The sequence below is a fragment of the Myiozetetes cayanensis genome, unplaced genomic scaffold (assembly GCF_022539395.1).
Source record: "Myiozetetes cayanensis isolate MyiCay16 unplaced genomic scaffold, myiCay2020 scf7, whole genome shotgun sequence".
In the NCBI taxonomy this organism is placed as follows: Eukaryota; Metazoa; Chordata; class Aves; order Passeriformes; family Tyrannidae; genus Myiozetetes; species Myiozetetes cayanensis.
This window is the reverse complement of record NW_026087964.1, coordinates 13,692,741-13,710,875: the sequence shown is the minus strand read 5'-3', so window position 1 is coordinate 13,710,875 and position 18,135 is coordinate 13,692,741. Positions and strand designations below refer to the sequence as shown.

Below are 18,135 nucleotides of genomic sequence, written 5' to 3'. Positions count from 1 at the left end.
TGAACATGCAGAGCTTTGTGTATGGGAAATCTATGCTGATACAGACATTTGGACCACACGCAATAAGTCAAAAGAGACTCAGGAATAAGCACATTTAAAATAGAAGCATCTTCTTTACACACTATAGTTTTGTCAGTGTAAAAATTTCTGTTACGTAGCCATAAGGTAAAAAACTATTATACCAAAAAGTACAACAGTAAAAGGCAGGATATCAAATTACATATCATTCTTATCTAATAAGCTTTCTACTTCCCCCTTTCATGCACTTGTACTATGATCTATGTACATTCAATGACAAAAATCTATTTAATAAAATGAATCAAAAATCTCTAAATTTACTGCACTATTTTAAATGATAAGGACATTGACTCAAAATCTAAGGTGAAAGAGCCTTTTTAAATCTAGATGGAAGAAAATGGGCCTATTTCTTTCTTTTTTATCCTTGTCCTATTAACTGTCTTCTATTTCACTTTTGCACTGATAGAAACATACTAGTCTGTGGCTGCAGTGTAACTAATAAGTTCATATACTTTGAGTAAGTTTTCCAAGAAAATATCCTAACAACAAATGTTTCTTTTTGTAAAGTTTCTCTAGAGATCATGATATAGCTGAACTGAAGATTTTTTCACTGCTTTCATGAAGTCTTCTTGTTCAGATAGAGATACTTATATATTTAACGCCAAAAATCTCTTTAGTCTAATCATGCTTTACTTTAGCAGAATTTGCTGTGAAATAGATTACAAAGAAGCCAAGAAAAAAACCCAAAAGCTCCAGAAAAATTTTCCTTACACACAGAAAATCTCACTTCATCAAAACTGTTTTACACATGGTCTTTTTTTCAGAAAGCTACTTAACTAGGAAAATGTTGCCACCTTGCTAGAGATTTCAGGTATAATTTAGACACTGAAGTGAATCCCATGGCACAAGACTGATAACTTTTTGCATAAACATGATACTCTTTCATACTCTTCCTTTGCCTCGGCTGAGCCTTTTGGACCCATGAAAAACATTTTGCACCAGACCAGGAGTGCTGACCAGGTTACAAAGCAGCAAGGTTTCTGGTTGTCAGTAAATCTGGGTAGATGCAGAAGACAAACATCAGAATAGATAAAAACTTGTTAAAGTTAACAAGTTAGGCCAAAACCAAGTATTTTCTGTTCTTACACTACAATTTTAGCTTATTTTCCCAGGAAATAAAGATTATGCATGCCTATCATCTAGATAGTTTTCTTTGCAAGTGGCTAAACCAAAGAGAGGTAAAACCTCCAGATAATAAAACTTTCTCACTTTAGCAATTGGAAGGAGTTGGGAAACCAAATTAACCCAGCCCTGAAGAACATGACTGCCATCCATCCATTCCTGTTACACATACTATTTGGCAGCAGTCAACTGCCTAACCACTAGGGATAGCCTGACCAGACATTTATCAGATGTGGAGCTTTGAAAACAAGCCAAAGACTTGCATAGGAAAATACACAGGGTGTAACCAGAGGACTAGAAAGGGGATGGTGGGTGGTAAAAAGGGCAGGGAAGGATTAGGCCATATTAAAGAGAAGGGCTTGGATTGCTGGAGACTGGGGCAAAATGCCTCTGGGTATATGGGAAAAAGAGATATTGCAGTAGCAATGCTCCCACATGAGGCTATCACAAGCATCATTTATAAATTCTGCTTATCAGTCCATGATGTAGAGATTTGTAATCTGGTGCTCAAGGGTTACAGCCTACATTCACTTATCTTTAAATATATAATTATCTTAGCTAGATACAATAAGATGTTTAATGCAAGGTCTAGCATTAAATTAAGACACAAAGAATTTTCCAAAGTATCAAGACAAAAAGTTTACTCTCTTAATTAAAAATATATATTAATTCTATAAACTGCCATGGTCTAGTAACCACGGTGGTAGTGGATCAAGGGTTGGACTTGATGATCTCAGAGGTCCTTCCCAACCCATCTGATTCTGTGATTCTGTGATTCTGTGATTCTGTGAAGTACCTAAGTACCTTATAGGATACATGTAGGTGGCTTTTACAAGAAGATGGAATAGCAGATTTAATTTACTGTGTCCAATTTCTCTAAAAATTACATGAGGCAAAACCTGAAGACGTCCTGCTACAGTGTATTTCTGCAAGCTAATTTTCTAGCAGTTCTAGTAGAGTAAGCTACCAATTCATTGGTGGATATGAAAATGAACTTCATGTCAACTTTACCTAACATTTCCTTTCAGTAAAAAATTTACAGTCTAATAGACAGACTGTGCAGTGCTGGGATGAATTGACAAGCTCTTCTGGATAAAGGATTTTTTGTAGTAGGATCATCTAAATATGTATTTTCTTAACTCATGCCAAAGTGAGTTACACACTGAAACACATCACATTTTAGAAAATGAGATTAGCATAAGAAAGGAAAAAAAAGATTATATAAATACAGAAGAAAAATCTTTTATACCCCACTTTGTCTGTAAAGAAAGTAAATCAAATTCACATTTTCCAGCTTTATTATCCTCTAATCTTCTGCTTTATCTTCATAGAATCAGCTGAATTTCACAGTGTGCAAATTTGCATCCACTATTCCAGAGAAAATCTAATTAGATATATTCCAGGGTCAGAAAGTGCAGATAGACTAATAGCTAAAGGAAATTTGCATTCCACTGATAAAACCCATAGTAATTAAAAACTCGTTTATATTAATGCCTCATATTAAATGAAATATTTTTAATTCTGGAATAGGAGGGTTTGCAGTTATCTATTGCTAAAAAAGTCAGCTATTAAGTGCTTGCAAATGACATGGCAAGAAGTACCATTATGTCACCAAAGAACAAAAAGCTCATGTCAGTATTTTTCCATGAAACTTCTATTAAATCTTGTGCACAACATCTCCTTTCAAAGTCATCCCAGAAGTCATTCTTTCTTATAATGAACATCTAAGTATTGTAAACAGTGCTTTGGTGGTTTTTCTTTTCCGAAAGTCACAGTCAATTTTAGTAGCATATTCAATAAGATAGATAATGGAGGAAGACAGTTAAGTACATACTTCATCAAAGCTTGTAATGCCTCATGTACAAAAAGTACTCTGCCCATCACCACGCAAACACTAATTAATGCTCTTAGTACTAAGTCTGCTGCTCCTTTTAGTGGTTCACTTCAAAGAAGTCCTGCATTGATACATAAGTGTTTTACTGTCTTTTAATGCTGCCAAACTGGTTGAAACCTTTTTTGAAGACTATTCCCTAATCTCTCCTATCTAGGAAATGTACTGTGAACATTTCTCATTCGGAATCTTTCCCCTCTGCTTATCGCTGCAGACACTGTAATGTACAACCATTTACTATTCTAAGAAACAAAGGTGCTTCTGCAGTTGTGACTTCCAACCTAATCAAATCAAATCAAAGTAGGTCCCCAGCCGGTAGACAGATTCTTCCCACACGGTCCCCTGAGAGCCCTGTGACATGTAAATCACTTGACACTTTCCAGGAGGATGCTGTTCTCTACTATAAGCCTGCAACACACCATTACTGATTACCACTTCCGCACTTAGAGAGACAGACAACATGCTTATTTATACTGACACTTTTAGACTAGCTTATTTTCCCACTATAAAAGTCATTTCTGTGAAAGACTGCTGCACCAGGAAAGAGGGTAGACTGGGGATTATGAACACCCTGTTCTCTACAGAATAATTTTTACTTTAAATCATGCAGATGGGGTACAAGATACTAAGCCTGCTCAGTAGAGAATGGTAAAAAAAAAAATGCACAGAGTTGTTCTCTACCTAAATGCATGTAAATGGGTGAGAGACATTAACAAGTATTTTGTAATAATAAATAAACCAAAACGTATTGCTTACAAAAACAAGAATTTGAATATGAATGAGCAAATTAGCTGTATATTTTATAATTAAGCAATCAGAACATAACATCTTGATTAAGTAAATGTGGACAATACAATAGTGGCTTTAGCAGTTAATTAATCTATATTTTTAGTTCCATTATCTTTTAATTTACAAAAAGTCTTTCAAGAAGATCGCCAAGAAATCCCAAAAGAATTTTACTACAGAGAGGAAGTGTAAGCTGTGCAATGAGTCTGATGTATGGCACAGATGCTGATTATACATGGTAATAAAATTGACAGCTCTTCTTTGCATTTTCCCCATCTGCTTTTAAAATAAATGGCAAAAACAGCTGTCAAAAACCCAGAAAATAGATTTCAGTGATGGGATTGAGTGCAGCTCCTGAATCTGAAGAACTGCAATACATAGCCAACACATCTCTCATCATATGCAACATCTGCCAGGCCTTGAGTGGTTTTCTTGTTTGTTTTTAAAATAAGGAAACATTAGTGGTCTCCCTCTGCTACAGGAATCCTTGAGTCTATTAGACAAAGTATCTTTTTTTCTCTCTCAACAACTGCACCTCCAGAGTGCTTAAATCCACTAAATGTTGCTTCTAACTTTAGCAGCAAAAGAATTCTGCTGAAATCTGTGATATCATCCATGTCTAACAAAACTAAAGATGTATTTTGAATGACTACATTACTTGCACTTCTTACTTTCAGGCTCTGATTAATAAATCTGGTTGACAGTTTCCTAAATATTTGCATATAAAGAATCACTGTCAATGTTGCCCTAAAGCCTGCCAAACGGTTAACATCTAATTGTTCTATCAAATAATTCCTCAAGGGATTGATTTTAAATGACAGATGACTGCTTAGTCTGCATTACATCAAGAAAGTAACAAGAACTGCCATTCTAAAGCTATTAAACAATTCATTGCATTTACTAAAAAGTAAGTCTCAAACCTGCATTTGTTTAATTTTTCATTACAGAAAGAGCCATCTTGTGCTCTGAACCCTAGAGCACCATTAATGATGATAGGCTTTACATTACTTCATTGTTACAGATTCAGGTGTAGGCAAAATACACCACTTGTTAAAGAATTATTTGCTCAGTACTTTGGCTTCTGTCAGTGTGGCTCCAGTGCAATTAGCCTGAGTCACCTAGAGTCAAGTTAAAGTCTCTCTAATTAGCGTATTTTTTATGAGAGTTCTTATACTACAAAACCCAGCCAAGTTGTTCAGAGTAAGTGTAATAAATTCACAAAAAAGATATAATTCTGGTACACAGTTGGTTTATCACAAGTAGAGACTTGTCCACCTGTTCTAAATGAGCAGAAATACCAGCTTGAGACCATTGTGTGAGACCAACAATGTAGCATGAGTGCTCATTACCCATTAAACAATACACAAACTTACATCATGAATAAGCCATAAAAATCAAAACATTTTAACTGAGAATACATGGTTAGTTACTTTACCCTGTATTTAAAAATGTATTGATGAAGAAAGCATTTGATAGATGACAAAACACAAAACAGTGAAAAATCAGTATCCATCGTTTCTTTTGAATGACTTCACTGACATAATTGCTGTGGAAAAGTAATCAGCAGTGAAGAGCCATATGTGAAAATAAAATCTAAGAGTAACAACACCTTTGGAGTGTGGCACAGCTGTCAGAGATCTATAAGGGTTTTTCTGGAAGAGTGAGATGGGTCTTCTCCAGCTTCCCCTCATCCTGTATAAAATATTCATTTATTCCATGCTTGAGTTATTTTCTTTCCCTTGGCAGCATCAGAGAGGTCCCTCAAGGTACCTGTTCTACTTCAACACCCACCAGAAGGTTGCACAAAACCCCCAAGGTTGGAATGATGTTCATTCTGGCCAGTACCTACTTCCAGTGTCTGGAAACCAGCACTAGTTTCATATGTTTCTTGTCCAGTTTTTGTGTTCTGTGTCTCTATGTCCTCTCGACTCTTAAAATTATCCTGTCATCCAAATTTAGTTAGTTTTCAAGATAGGACACAGGGGTATGAAGAAAGCCAAAGACGTGAACAATGGCAGCATAGAACACATGATAATAAAGAACAGATTAGATGTTATATGTACAAAAACGTATTGACAACTCAAATTAAAAAGCTGGTTTGTTTGTTATGGGATTTTTTTTCTTTCTTTTAAAAAAAAAAAAAAAAACAAACCATAAAGCCACATGATTTACCAGTAATTTTCAGATTAGGAAGACATTCAAGTAAGAGCATGACAAATCATTTCTCTTGTATGTGTTAAGCAGGCAGAATTAGCTACCAAATTAGCAAAACCATCTACTTTTGAGGCAGTCAAATGGAATATGTTTTAAGTTTTGCCTGAGAAATACTAAGGTAGGAATGCCAAAGATAATGCAAATGTAATTCAGTGAAATCTGCACTGGCAAATTAAATATGTTACGGTGAAGTAGTTAATACCTTAACAATTGACCTAATCTTGTTTCACATTTATTCAATACATTGCCTCAGGTATAATGCATTTTTTGTTATTCACGTCAGTATTGTGTGTTTATAGGTACACACCACATGAAAGATATGAAGATTTAGCAAATTCCTAAATTTTTTATAATCACACAAACTCCTTTGTTGTATATTGGAATGGACGTAAACACACATTCTGCTAAGGAATAATGAGCTTCCCAAGATCGAAGGAAAGTACAGCAAGAGAACTGTATTCAGATCATCGATGCCACAGGTGAACAGTCTAAACTGAGTTTCACCTATGACAGGGAGTGGTAAATCACAAAACCTTCCAAGTAAAATTATGATGCAGTAAAAGGTATGTTTTTCGTGCAAAGATTTTCCAAATTAATGGCCATATTTGCAATATTAAACCAACTAAACAGGTCCAGGGACATTTCTTAACTTAGTTGCTGCAGAATGTGGAAAACCTCAGACAACAGTGTATATTGATACTATAATTTTAGTTTCATGTCAGCTATTTTCACCAGGTATTTCTGTTTCATCAGGAATCTTTTTGATCCTCCTCCATATGTAAAGCCGTACTCCGATAAATTCTTTTGAACAATCTTCTAGAGAAAAGATAAGCATGTGAGCAACACACTATAGCTAGTAATAATGCATCTAAAAATCATGTAATATTTTGGACATAAAAATGCATTAACTTTTAGTCAAAACAGAAGAAAAAGCTCTAGATTTCATTGAAAAATCAGTATCCATATTCCACTGGTAAAAATTCTGAATATCAAGTCCAATGCATCGGTCAAGATTGATCTTAAGAACTGGTTTTACAAACTTCTGGGAAGGATAGATAAGAGAAGGGTTGAGGAAAAGTACATATAAAGTATAGTTGAAGAGAAGCATATATAAGAAAAGTTAATTTTAAACACAGGGCAACTATATGAAATCTGGCGTGTTAGTTTAAGAGCTGAGTAAAAAGTAGTGAGGCCATATGCATTTGTCAAGGGGTATTTAGTTTCTTAAGTACCATTTAATGCACTTTATTTTAATCCAGTAATATTTGAAAATTCAAATATGGACAGTTTTCTGGCTTCCTACTGACCAAAGTATGTATCAGTATACATAAGCAACTGAATGCTATAATAATTAATTAATTTTTTTAATCCATAAGTAGATATCATCTTTTCCCTTGACACCTGCATACACTCTATGTATTTATTACAACAGGAATTAGGAAAAGATTTTGATAAAACAGAAAAATTTCAGAAAGTGCTATAAGAATAATTAAATGATTGTGAAAAATTTTAAAGTGAGACCAAAGAGTTTCATCTATTTTGGGTAATAATGGCCAGTCTTCACGAGTGAAGATCCGGGGAAGGTCTTTACACCTTCCAGCCTGCGCATTGGATTTTTTAGGTGAGACACAGTGTGCGCGGAACTGAGCCCACCCTTTAATCCTAAGGTTCATCTGCCGGGGCCAAGCGAGCTTGGACGGTGGCAGCGAGGTCCTTAGGACGTAGATGGGTTGCCTTTAAGGGCTAACGAGCCCCACCTGCCCGGGAGTGGCCCTGACCAGGAATCGAACCTGGGTCTTGGCGGTGATAGCGCCGCGCCTTTACCACTAGACCACCAGGGGCTCCTATTTTGGGTAGCATTGTAAGATTAACAGGTTTTCTCAAAAACAGCAGACACAGTTATAGGGAATTCTTGCAAACTACTAAAATTCTTAGGAATAATTTGTAAAAACCAATGACCACACACGCATATGTATATATAGAAACCAACGTGGAAAAACCTTTCCAAAACTTCACTGGATGTTCAAGACTTCTGGCTAATGGTTTAACCCTTTAAGAGGTAAATGACAAATAGGAACTGATGTTCTGAGTAAGTCCAAAGACCAATTTAAACTAAAAAGCAGAAACAAATGCAGACACTGGAAAACAATCATCAGTTTAATGTCTTGTAACTTACTGCATCCTCCCCACAGCATTCCGCATTTCTTTCAAGCTGCGAAGATGCAGGGTTTGCTCTCATTTCTGTCAGGCTACTGGAGATAGCCAAATCATGCTTTGAGCTGCTAAAAATAGAGAAAGCTGCCTTATCTCTGATGTTTCACAGTTTTTCTGCTATGTGAGTTTTTAAGCTGTCTACAATAAATATGCCTAAACCCTTTCCAAGTGACTTTTCTCTGTAACAGGTCATCCTTAAAAGCATCTTTGCATCTCAAAGTAAGTGTCTCTCTGTTCAATAGTGATTTACTTAAGGCCATACTTTGAGCTCTTTGGTAAGGATGAATTTTAAAAGACAACAGAAATGTTGAAACTGTACACATGCCAACCTTCACCTGGAAAAGATACAGACACATAGCTCCCTGTTCTCAAATAAAATTCCTCATGTACGCAAAGCACTTCCCCAGTGTCTGCACTGTGATCAGGTCCCTTTATCTTGGTTAAGTCCATCTGTCAAAATCAGTTCTGTCAGATCTCATTTCCTTTCCCCTCTTTTCCTCTTCTTTTTCTCCTTTCTCTCATTTCACCTTCTTTCCCCACTGCCCCCCCCCCCCCCCTTTAATATAATCTGAGTGTTACTGTGAGGAGCAATCTCAGGAGTTTTTAATCCTGCTTAATATCACACGACTCACAAAGATGTAGTTGAGTGCTTGGCATAACACACAATCATTAATCAACAGACTTATGAAAACAAAGTATAAGGAAGAATGAGATGGAGGAAGATGAAAACATGAAAAAAATAGTTGGAGAACAGGAGAGTATGACAAGACAAGACAAGACTGAGGGAACAAATCAGGAAACTCGTGGGAAATGTAAACAATGTTATCATGAAACAACCATACAGCTTCTAGTTTGGGTATTTAAACCTTATAAAGCTTCATTCACAAGAAACAAAATCTTTATCCTAGAGGCCATAGTAATAAGAAGTCAGAGGCTTATAACTGCACTGGATTGCGAAGGTAAGCTTTTAAAATCCCAGACTACTATATGACTTTCCTCATTTCACATATTATGTGGTTAAGGGTCTTTTCTGCCCCTTTCAAAGACTAGAGTTACTTCTACAATTGTTCCTTAGTTAACAGCAGCAACCTTTAAGTCACCCTTCCTTCCAGCCAACTTTCTCCTCCCCAAAACACCATTGTGTATTATTATTTTTCCTTCATTTTTGTTAAGATTAAAAACATTTAAAAGAAGGACTTAATTAAATGTGCACATTTTGCTGAGGAATAATGACCTTAAATGATTCTATGATTCTGTAATATTACAGTAAGGAAAGAGGTTTTAAAACCACTTTGACAGGCAGTTCAAGCCATGGAAGAGAAGAGAAAATCAGAGGAATTTAAGAATAGCATTTTCACAAGGTAGTCCAGCTCATTAATGGCTTTTTGGCCTCTTCTGAAATAAGACCCTGTCACTTATACCATTCTGAGAGAAGGCATCCGTACAATTAATAGAATTGCTGCTGGGCTGCTGCTTGTAAGGTTTCTCATAGGGTGTTTGAACATGTGCCAAAAAAGTCTCTATTCTAAGGGAATAGATCATTCAAGGAATGTTCAGAAGGTGAATTCTAAAATTAAATCAAGTGAAAAGAGATTAAAAGTGATAAAAAACTGAAATGCAGAAGGAATGCCTGCATAGAGACTGATAAATGCTATCACCATTAGAAAGGCTATACTTCCTAAAACCAATTACAGTAATAGTTTTGAACCTTAGGAATGACCTTTAATGCCTTTAATATATGAACTGCATGACAAAGGAGGAAAGTGTTAGGTGCATTAGGCCACTTAAATTGGTTAAGTTCAATAGACTGAACATGCCAATGAAAGAACATACCCTAAAAATTACTCTAAAAGGGGTGAGGTTTAAACAACAAGTCTAAACCAACTCAAATTATGATGTTTGAGATGAATGAATGAATAATGTATCATGCTTTGCTTATGTCAATGAAAAAAGGCTAAAGTAAGGCATACTAAATAATAAAAGTTTGAAGATTATTCATATGTAACATTTATGGGCACTGTATTTTGCCTCACAACGTTACAATACAGATATTAAAGTAATAGGCCTATGGGAAATTCATTTAAGTTCCCAAAATGTTTCCTGCAGGTCACTTATGGTAGGAAGCCTTTCCATTTGACCCAGAGGCAAAGGTGCATCTGTGCACCTTCTTAATTCTGTGCTTCTTGCAGAATTCCAAGGTGCACTAAAACTGGAGCAGTTTTGGTGCGCAATCAAATATTTCATTTTTGAAAATATATGTGGAATATTAAGTATTTCTTTCTCAAATAATATCACGTTGATCAGACAAATCCTGAAATGAAAACTTTAGGTATTCTTATTTAGCTGTGTGTGACTTTATTTAGATAATAAAGTGGGAATTAATTTTGCAGAAAGCGTGTAACTGCTACAGATACAATTGCACTAAGTCAATAAAGATTAAGAATTACATTTACTGAGATGCTGAATACTTAATTTTTCTCCAAGCTTTATCATACAGAAGGGAAAAATAGAGGACACCCCAGGCTTTATTCTCCTTCCATTTTCACTGGTGGCTACTCGGAGATAAGCAGTCCTGTTTCTGAAGGCATCTTCCCAAGAGGCACTTGGCAGACAGTGCATGGCCTGCTAACTGACTTCACGCAACGGGAATTGCTGGTTTTAGCCAAGTGACTCTGCACCAATTGAGAAGTCAGACAGCGAGTGTGACAAAACCCTCTCAGCAACACCCTGACAGTCACCAGGAAATGAAACTACACTGGAATGAAACAGCATTTTGGCAACCGGCTTTGCCTCCTCCTGCTCCCACCATCACAGAATGCCTGCTCCTTCCTAAACCACTTCAGCTTCCAGTCCTAACTATTTTCTTAGTGGTTTGGGCTGTACCACCAAACTTGGAGACAGGCTGCAGTGCAGTGCAAGCACATACTCTCCTTGCCAGTTGTGTTACAGAAGCAGTAGCCATCAGCAGAGGAGGCAGCTCTAAATGTCTTAAAACAGCATTCCAAGACAGTAGAGCTACCAAGGCAGTGTAAAAGTTACGACATCAGTGTCAGACTCTAAACAGAAAGCCTTTTCTTGTACTTTTCCTCAGAGAGCTAACTCAGAGCTTCAACATGCAAAATTCTACACAATTGAAACTGCCAGTGTTTAATACTTAAGAAATTCGATATTCCATTTAAAGGTTCTGGGTGGCTTTTTTCTTTGTTTTTGTTGGTTGGTTTTTTACACATTATTTAGATACAAATTAATTTATTAACCCCACCTAGGAAAAAAAGGCGTAAAATTGTCAACATGGAACATACAGTTCAAACCTGCAGTTTAACTATATACATCAGAAGGACTGAGAATAGAAATATTATTAATACCACTTGGCTTTATGCAATATTGCCCCAGATGGACTGACAATGTAACAAATACAAAGTATTTCTGTACAGAAGCAGATCAGATGATATTTTTTTCAAAGAAAGTTGGTTTTGGGAAAAGTGAAAGAACTCTATGCATTCATAGGGTACTGAGGAGTTGATTGAGGTCAGGCTTTCCTTTGAGAGAAAGGATGGAAGAAATGGATAGAGAATATGGCAAAATATCACAAAACCGTGAGCATGTGTTGAAAGAAAATAAAATAAAAAAAAAAGTGAAGAAAAATAATGGGACTATGGACCTTCAAAAAGCAAATGTGGTTTACATTCTTATTGAAAGTAACCTGCTATCCATATAAGAACAAATAATAAAGAGGTAGAAATGGATGGAAAAATAAAATCTCACAAAAATAAGTTGTCAAATTTTAAACACCTCTATAAAGGAGGGCTGACAAAGTTTAATGTCAGCCTCGCAGGAGAACATTATTAATATGAAATACAATAGAGCAAAGACAAAAGGAAGGACAGATGTAAACATCAGTGGCCATGAAGTTCACTGAAGCATAACATGACAGGCTAGTAGTAGTTAGCACTGAATCCTACAAATACAGCCCATAAAGAGGGGAGAGAGGGCAGAGAAGCTTCTTCAGAGTAAGGAAATGTCCCTATCAATGAAGTATGAAAATCAGATGTTCAACTGAAGATGCAGAAGAAGATTAAAAAAAAGGAAAGTACTGAAAAGACTGGACAACATCCAGTGCAGGTAAAATAGAAGTATCATGCCATTTTTCTTGCAGTGTGCACAAAAATCTGGTGATGGTAGTATTATAAAGATGAGTGAATAAATAATAATTTGGCTGTTAAAGCGTGTACATCCTTCAGAAGACAACAGGGAGCCAACACATTTCTCTCTCTCTCTCTCTCCCTGAGAACTGGGGAGCTCCTGCCAAAGCGTGTGCTTAAAATGATGACGAGGTAATAAAGCCATGTGTGTGGGAACTGTATAGCAGTGGTGGAAATACAGGGCTCATTATACCCTACTGCCTTGGTTTCAGCAACTCCTCAGTATTCTTAACACTACTATGGCAGCATGGTCTCATCTCTTCAAGTGTTTACTGTCAGTTACCATTTGGCATAGTGACAACATTATTGTCTAAGGAATAAGTGAAAAAAACCAGATTATTTTGTGGGAACAATCATTCTTTCCAATCTAATCTCAAGGGGTTGCTATAAGCAACAGTTGTAGAGTACTTCCTTAAAAATGAAGTTTTAAAACACTTTTTATTGTATGATAACAATACTGGAATGTCACAATCTTTCTGCATGTTGTAGTCAGTTAAAAGCAGAGAGGACTGAAGTCCTTCATGGAGCAGCTTTCAAAAAAGTGACATACAACCTGATTCAATGTTCAGAAATGCCTGTGGATGGGATAATCTATAAACTTCTGGTTTCTGACAAAATTCTGACAGCTAAAAAAACAGGCCTAGGACTCTGCATGGAAAATTCAAGAAAAAAACATGGTTCAATGGGTACTGGCAGTTACATAATATTATTAGGTTGCAAAAGGCAAAAGAAAGAAAACTAAAATTCCGTTAATAAAAACCTGATGGTTCACTACCATTTGGAATATTGTATTCAACTCTGGTCACTGCAAATAAAAAAAATTAGAAAACAATTCAGAGAAAGAGGAGGAGATTAATTAAAACCTAGTAAGTTTTGGCATCCAAAAGATTGAATGGACTTGGAACAGTTGGTTTACAGAAGAGATGATTGAGTTGCAAAATAGAAGGTGACAGGACAAATTAAACGTGAATGCATTTTCTTTCCCCCTAAAAAGACAAGGGAACATCAGTGAAACTTAAAAAACTGTATTTTAAACTCGAAGATTTTGAGTGCAATTCCCTCTCCCAAAAAGTTATTAACTTAATAGAACATGAAAATTCAGAACATTGTTGGGTTTAAAGCAGATTGGACATTTCAATGAAAACCCTTTTTTTCCTGAAAGCTATGCAAATTTTCAAGCTTCAGAGGAACCCCAACACACCTTGGGATCAAAGAAAATACTTGTGCTATTGGTGTTTTATTTCTGAAGTTATATATTTCTGTTTCCAAAACATTCTTCAGGAACAAGTGATGAGAGCCACTGGCCAGGGTGGAGTGATGGTTTGATCCAGTCTAAGATTTCTCTCACTTCATTCTTGGTAAAACCTTTTTCACTCTGTAAAACCCTCATTTTCCAGTCTCTTCACTGTCGCTCATTTTCTTTAATGCTAAACTTTTCTTTAAAGCATAAACTTTCCCCATACAACCATTACAATATATTTATTTGCAAAAAATTCAATTCCTTTTCAACCTATTGACAAGGAAGCAAAAAAGATTCTGTGGTTCTCATCAAATACTCACAAGATCCTCTACTCTAATTCTTCCACTCAATTTATCCCTCAATTTAAGCACATTTCATGTGCCTTATTTATTTCTTTTCCTGTACATTTCTCTCCTTACCTTCTACCCAACAGGAAAGTTTTGTTCAATATGTATGGTAAATACAACTGGCTTTTATCCTATTTTATATCAGTCTGTGTTACTCAAAATTTAATTCAATCACTGAAGTTCAGTTTTTTCATCATACCAACATTCACTGGTGTGCATCTGTTTAATACAAAATAATTACTAAAGTCTGATTTTCTAATGTTCTATTTCTTCTTACACCAGCTTTAAAATAAACGTGTTCAGGTCTTATGGCATGACTGGTGTTACACAACTGAGCAAGATACTATGACCTGCAATTTATTTAGCCAGCACCTGTGGACTACATACAACATAGAGAGATAAGAGATAGTTTACACTGTATCACTGTAAACTCTACGCACTGTATGTATTTATATGAGCACACACATATATCTACATTTTAATGGATTGTGGATCTTAGAATGTGAAAAGGCCTCACTCTGGAATCTGAGCGCTGCCTAGAATAGCAGGAAACATGGAGCCCAGTCTGCAATCTGTTAACTGTTTAGCCAAATACTGAGGGGACTGCTACATGGTTACTTTTACTCTCCAGGACAATAAAGTGCTGAAGATCATAGCATTCCATGCTTAAAAGTCAACAGAATTTCTTACATACATAAGAAAAGTACTTCTTTCTTGCAATATTTTTTTCTCCTTCTCTACGCACACAGATGCACACAAGCAAGTAAAAACGCCAGTATACAACTCATTAAATAGTGAGAACAATCTTCTACAGCCTTCCCTGGCATTGTGCATGGATTTTATGAAAGTCACTTTATTTGCAAGCAGAGGGATTTTTCTGAGAGGGGTGAAAGGCAAAAGAAGTGTTTGTACTATATAGCTGAACTGGGTCAGGCAGGGTCAGCCAGGTCAGTCTTAACAGCAGTAATAATGAACTGACAGATGTGATTATTATTCACATCCTTAGAGGAAAACCACAGTAGTTCCAACCCTGTTAAGTTCAAAAACACAGGTCAGATATCAACAAGCCAATTAAAATCCCATTGTGGAGATGTGTTTTTAAACTTTCAAGAAAATCAGAGATCTGTGTACAACAGGATGTATGTTCAGGAGACATCTTCCCTTTCACTTCAGGCAATCTGTTCTCCTCACCTCCCTTATCTGAAGTTCTTAACATCATCTTATATCATCAAGGTGCTCACAAGCTTTTTATTCTGAAAACCCTACCAGGTTGTTGTCACAGCTAATTTCCTGCTACTTCCGTAAACGGAACTCCCAGCTTCCCTTCCAAAACACTGCCCCACCGTCCCCAGAAGAGAAAGATGCTCATGTTGCTGGGTCCCTGCCTGTCTTGTCACTAACTCACCCCTTGCTATTGTTGCTCCCCAGCACAGAAGATAACGCAGCAGTAACTTTCCTTCTGTGTCCACACAGCCTCTCAGCCACACTGCTTTGGAAGACAGAAGGCCCTATGGCACCCATGTTATGACTCTTCTCTAGATTCAGGACACGATTGTAATTCTGTACATCTTTCTGCTGTATATGACGTGTCACCAACCCTATTAGCGTGCAGGCTCTTCTATCCACAGGCATGTGGTATTAACACAAAGACTATATCTTATTTTTACTTTCTTATGCTTCTCTAATAGGAAGTCTGATGAATAAAGTGACTGAAGGTAAGTGTCACAGTTTAAACCCACACAGCTGTTCGCTCACACCTCCCAAAATGGGATGGGGGAGAGAATCAGAAGGGTAAAAATAAGAAAACTTCAGGGCTGAGATACAGACAGTTTAACAGGTAAAGCAAAAGCTGCATGCAAAAGCAAAGCAAGGAATTCATTCACCACTTCCCATGGTCAGGCAGGTGTTCAACCACCTCCAGAAGAACAGTACCCCATCACCATCACACATAACGGTGACTTGGGAAGACAAACACCATCACTGAACATCTCTTCCTTCTTGCTTCTTCACCCAGCTGTATATTCTGGGCATGATGCCACATAGTATAGAATATCCTTTGGATCAGTTGGGGTCAGCTGTCCTGGCTGTGTCCCCTCACAACTCATTGTGCACCCCAGCCTACTTACTGGTGGGGTGGGATGAGAGCAGAAAAGGCCTTGACTTTGTGTAAGCACCACTCAGCAGTAACAAATAAATCTCTGAATTATCAACAGTCTTCAGCACAAATCCAAAACATAGCAACATACCAGCTACTATGAAGAAAACTATCCCAGCCAAAACTAGCACAGAAAGCAACCCTAAAAGCAATGGCATTTATAATCTGCAGTGAAAAGTCACTCACTGTAGAAAAGCAAGAATTCCCAAACTCATTTAAAATGAACTCAAAATGCAGTTTTAACTATGAATTGTGAGTAGTACATACAAAACTAACTCATAAGATAACATAAAGGTCATAAATGTTTCCAGAAACCTATGTATTCCTTTTATATCTTAAGTTGAATGCGTCTACGAAAATTCCTACCCTACAAAATGCATGAATTTATATAAATCACAAAAGTGAACACATAGGAAAAAAATATTTTCTGCAAGTACATAGAAAAAAAGTCAGATTACACACATTTCAGTAATGGTTTCTGGAAGGTTCGTTGGGATCTCAGTAAGGCCTTTCCCACGACAGTCCACAATGTTGTTACTACAGGTGCATGCAGTAGGGCAGTGCAAGACACTGCAGGATGGAGCCATAAAGGACTGGTGACCTGCAAAGGAAAACATTTTACATTTACTTGAAAAATCTAAGGAAGAACTTCTAAAATAAACATTGTAGTCTATCAATACTTTCAAACTGCATTAATTTAAACACACAATTAATAGTAACATGTTGATTCAATACTGAGAGACGAAAGACAAATGCTCAGCTACTGTGCTAGCATTACATAATTTTTCAACTTCTTTAGCAAAACCCAAAATATTCAAAATCGTTCTGTTAAATAAAATTCTGATCCATATTTCAGGTATATTTTATTTATTGAATGTTATTAAAAACTAATTACTGATTTATTTAGTTTTCAGAACTTTGTGTAGTATTAAAAATTGAAGGCCAGAGAAATGAATGAACTGTGCCACAAGAACTGAAGGTGTCCTGCTAGTTACAGCTCTGTTCTGCAACTATTTATTTGATTATGGCCCTTCAGTTCTATATAACTTAGAGACAGTTTTGGAATTATGACATTTTGATTCTGTCTCACACAACAATACATAACAGCTTTCACACAGCTATTATTCTCTCAGTTTTAGCTCAGCAGACTTCTTCCCACAGCTGTAGTGTTCTCACTAACTAATTTATACAGGAGTTCCTCCTGATTTCTTAGTGCTGTTTGTTAAACTCAGCATTTTTAATTGCATTTAAACATAATAACTTTGTATTTAGGTATATTTTCCAAAGTAAAAAACTTACTATATTTTCCTGGAAATAGATAGATTGCACATTTTTAAATATATTAATGCACTCATTCTTCTATTGATTTAGTGATACGAAATAGCTGTTTTGTAATGATACACAAAGAGACAAAAGAATGAGAAAGGCACGATGCCCTCCTTTTCTTTCTTTTTTTGTTAAGTTTAAAAAAAGCTAGGGAAAAAAAGAAAATACTAATTTCTTGACTCTGAAACCACAATTTAACTTGAGATCACTCTCACAATATTTAATGTCATATATTAATATAGGAAGGGCACACTGACAACATAAGTTGTAGCTCAGTGCTCTTCCCACTTGCAACTTTATAAAACAACTGCCCAAGTTTTAAATTGCTGAAAAGATTAGTCTGTTGAAGTCAGGTTGGATGGGGCTTTAAGCAATCTAATTTGGTGGAAGGTGTCCCTGCTCATGGAAGGGGAGCTTGAAATAGATGATCTTTCAGGTTGCTTCCAAGTCAAACCATTCTATGATTCTATGACATGTAATTTTACAATATAATAATTTGATTTCACATATACATGTTACAAAAGTACAAACAGCTGCCAAAACCGATAACACACTGCTTG

General features: G+C 36.3%; 1 protein-coding gene across 1 annotated transcript in view; it reads right to left on the bottom strand.

The window, feature by feature from the left end:
• Positions 1-18,135, bottom strand: part of SLIT2 (slit guidance ligand 2) — a 265,416-nt gene that overhangs the window by 78,327 nt on the left and 168,954 nt on the right. Inside the window, 1 exon segment of the mRNA XM_050338763.1 lies at positions 16,712-16,850. Within this exon segment, the coding sequence (XP_050194720.1) occupies positions 16,712-16,850 (139 nt within the window).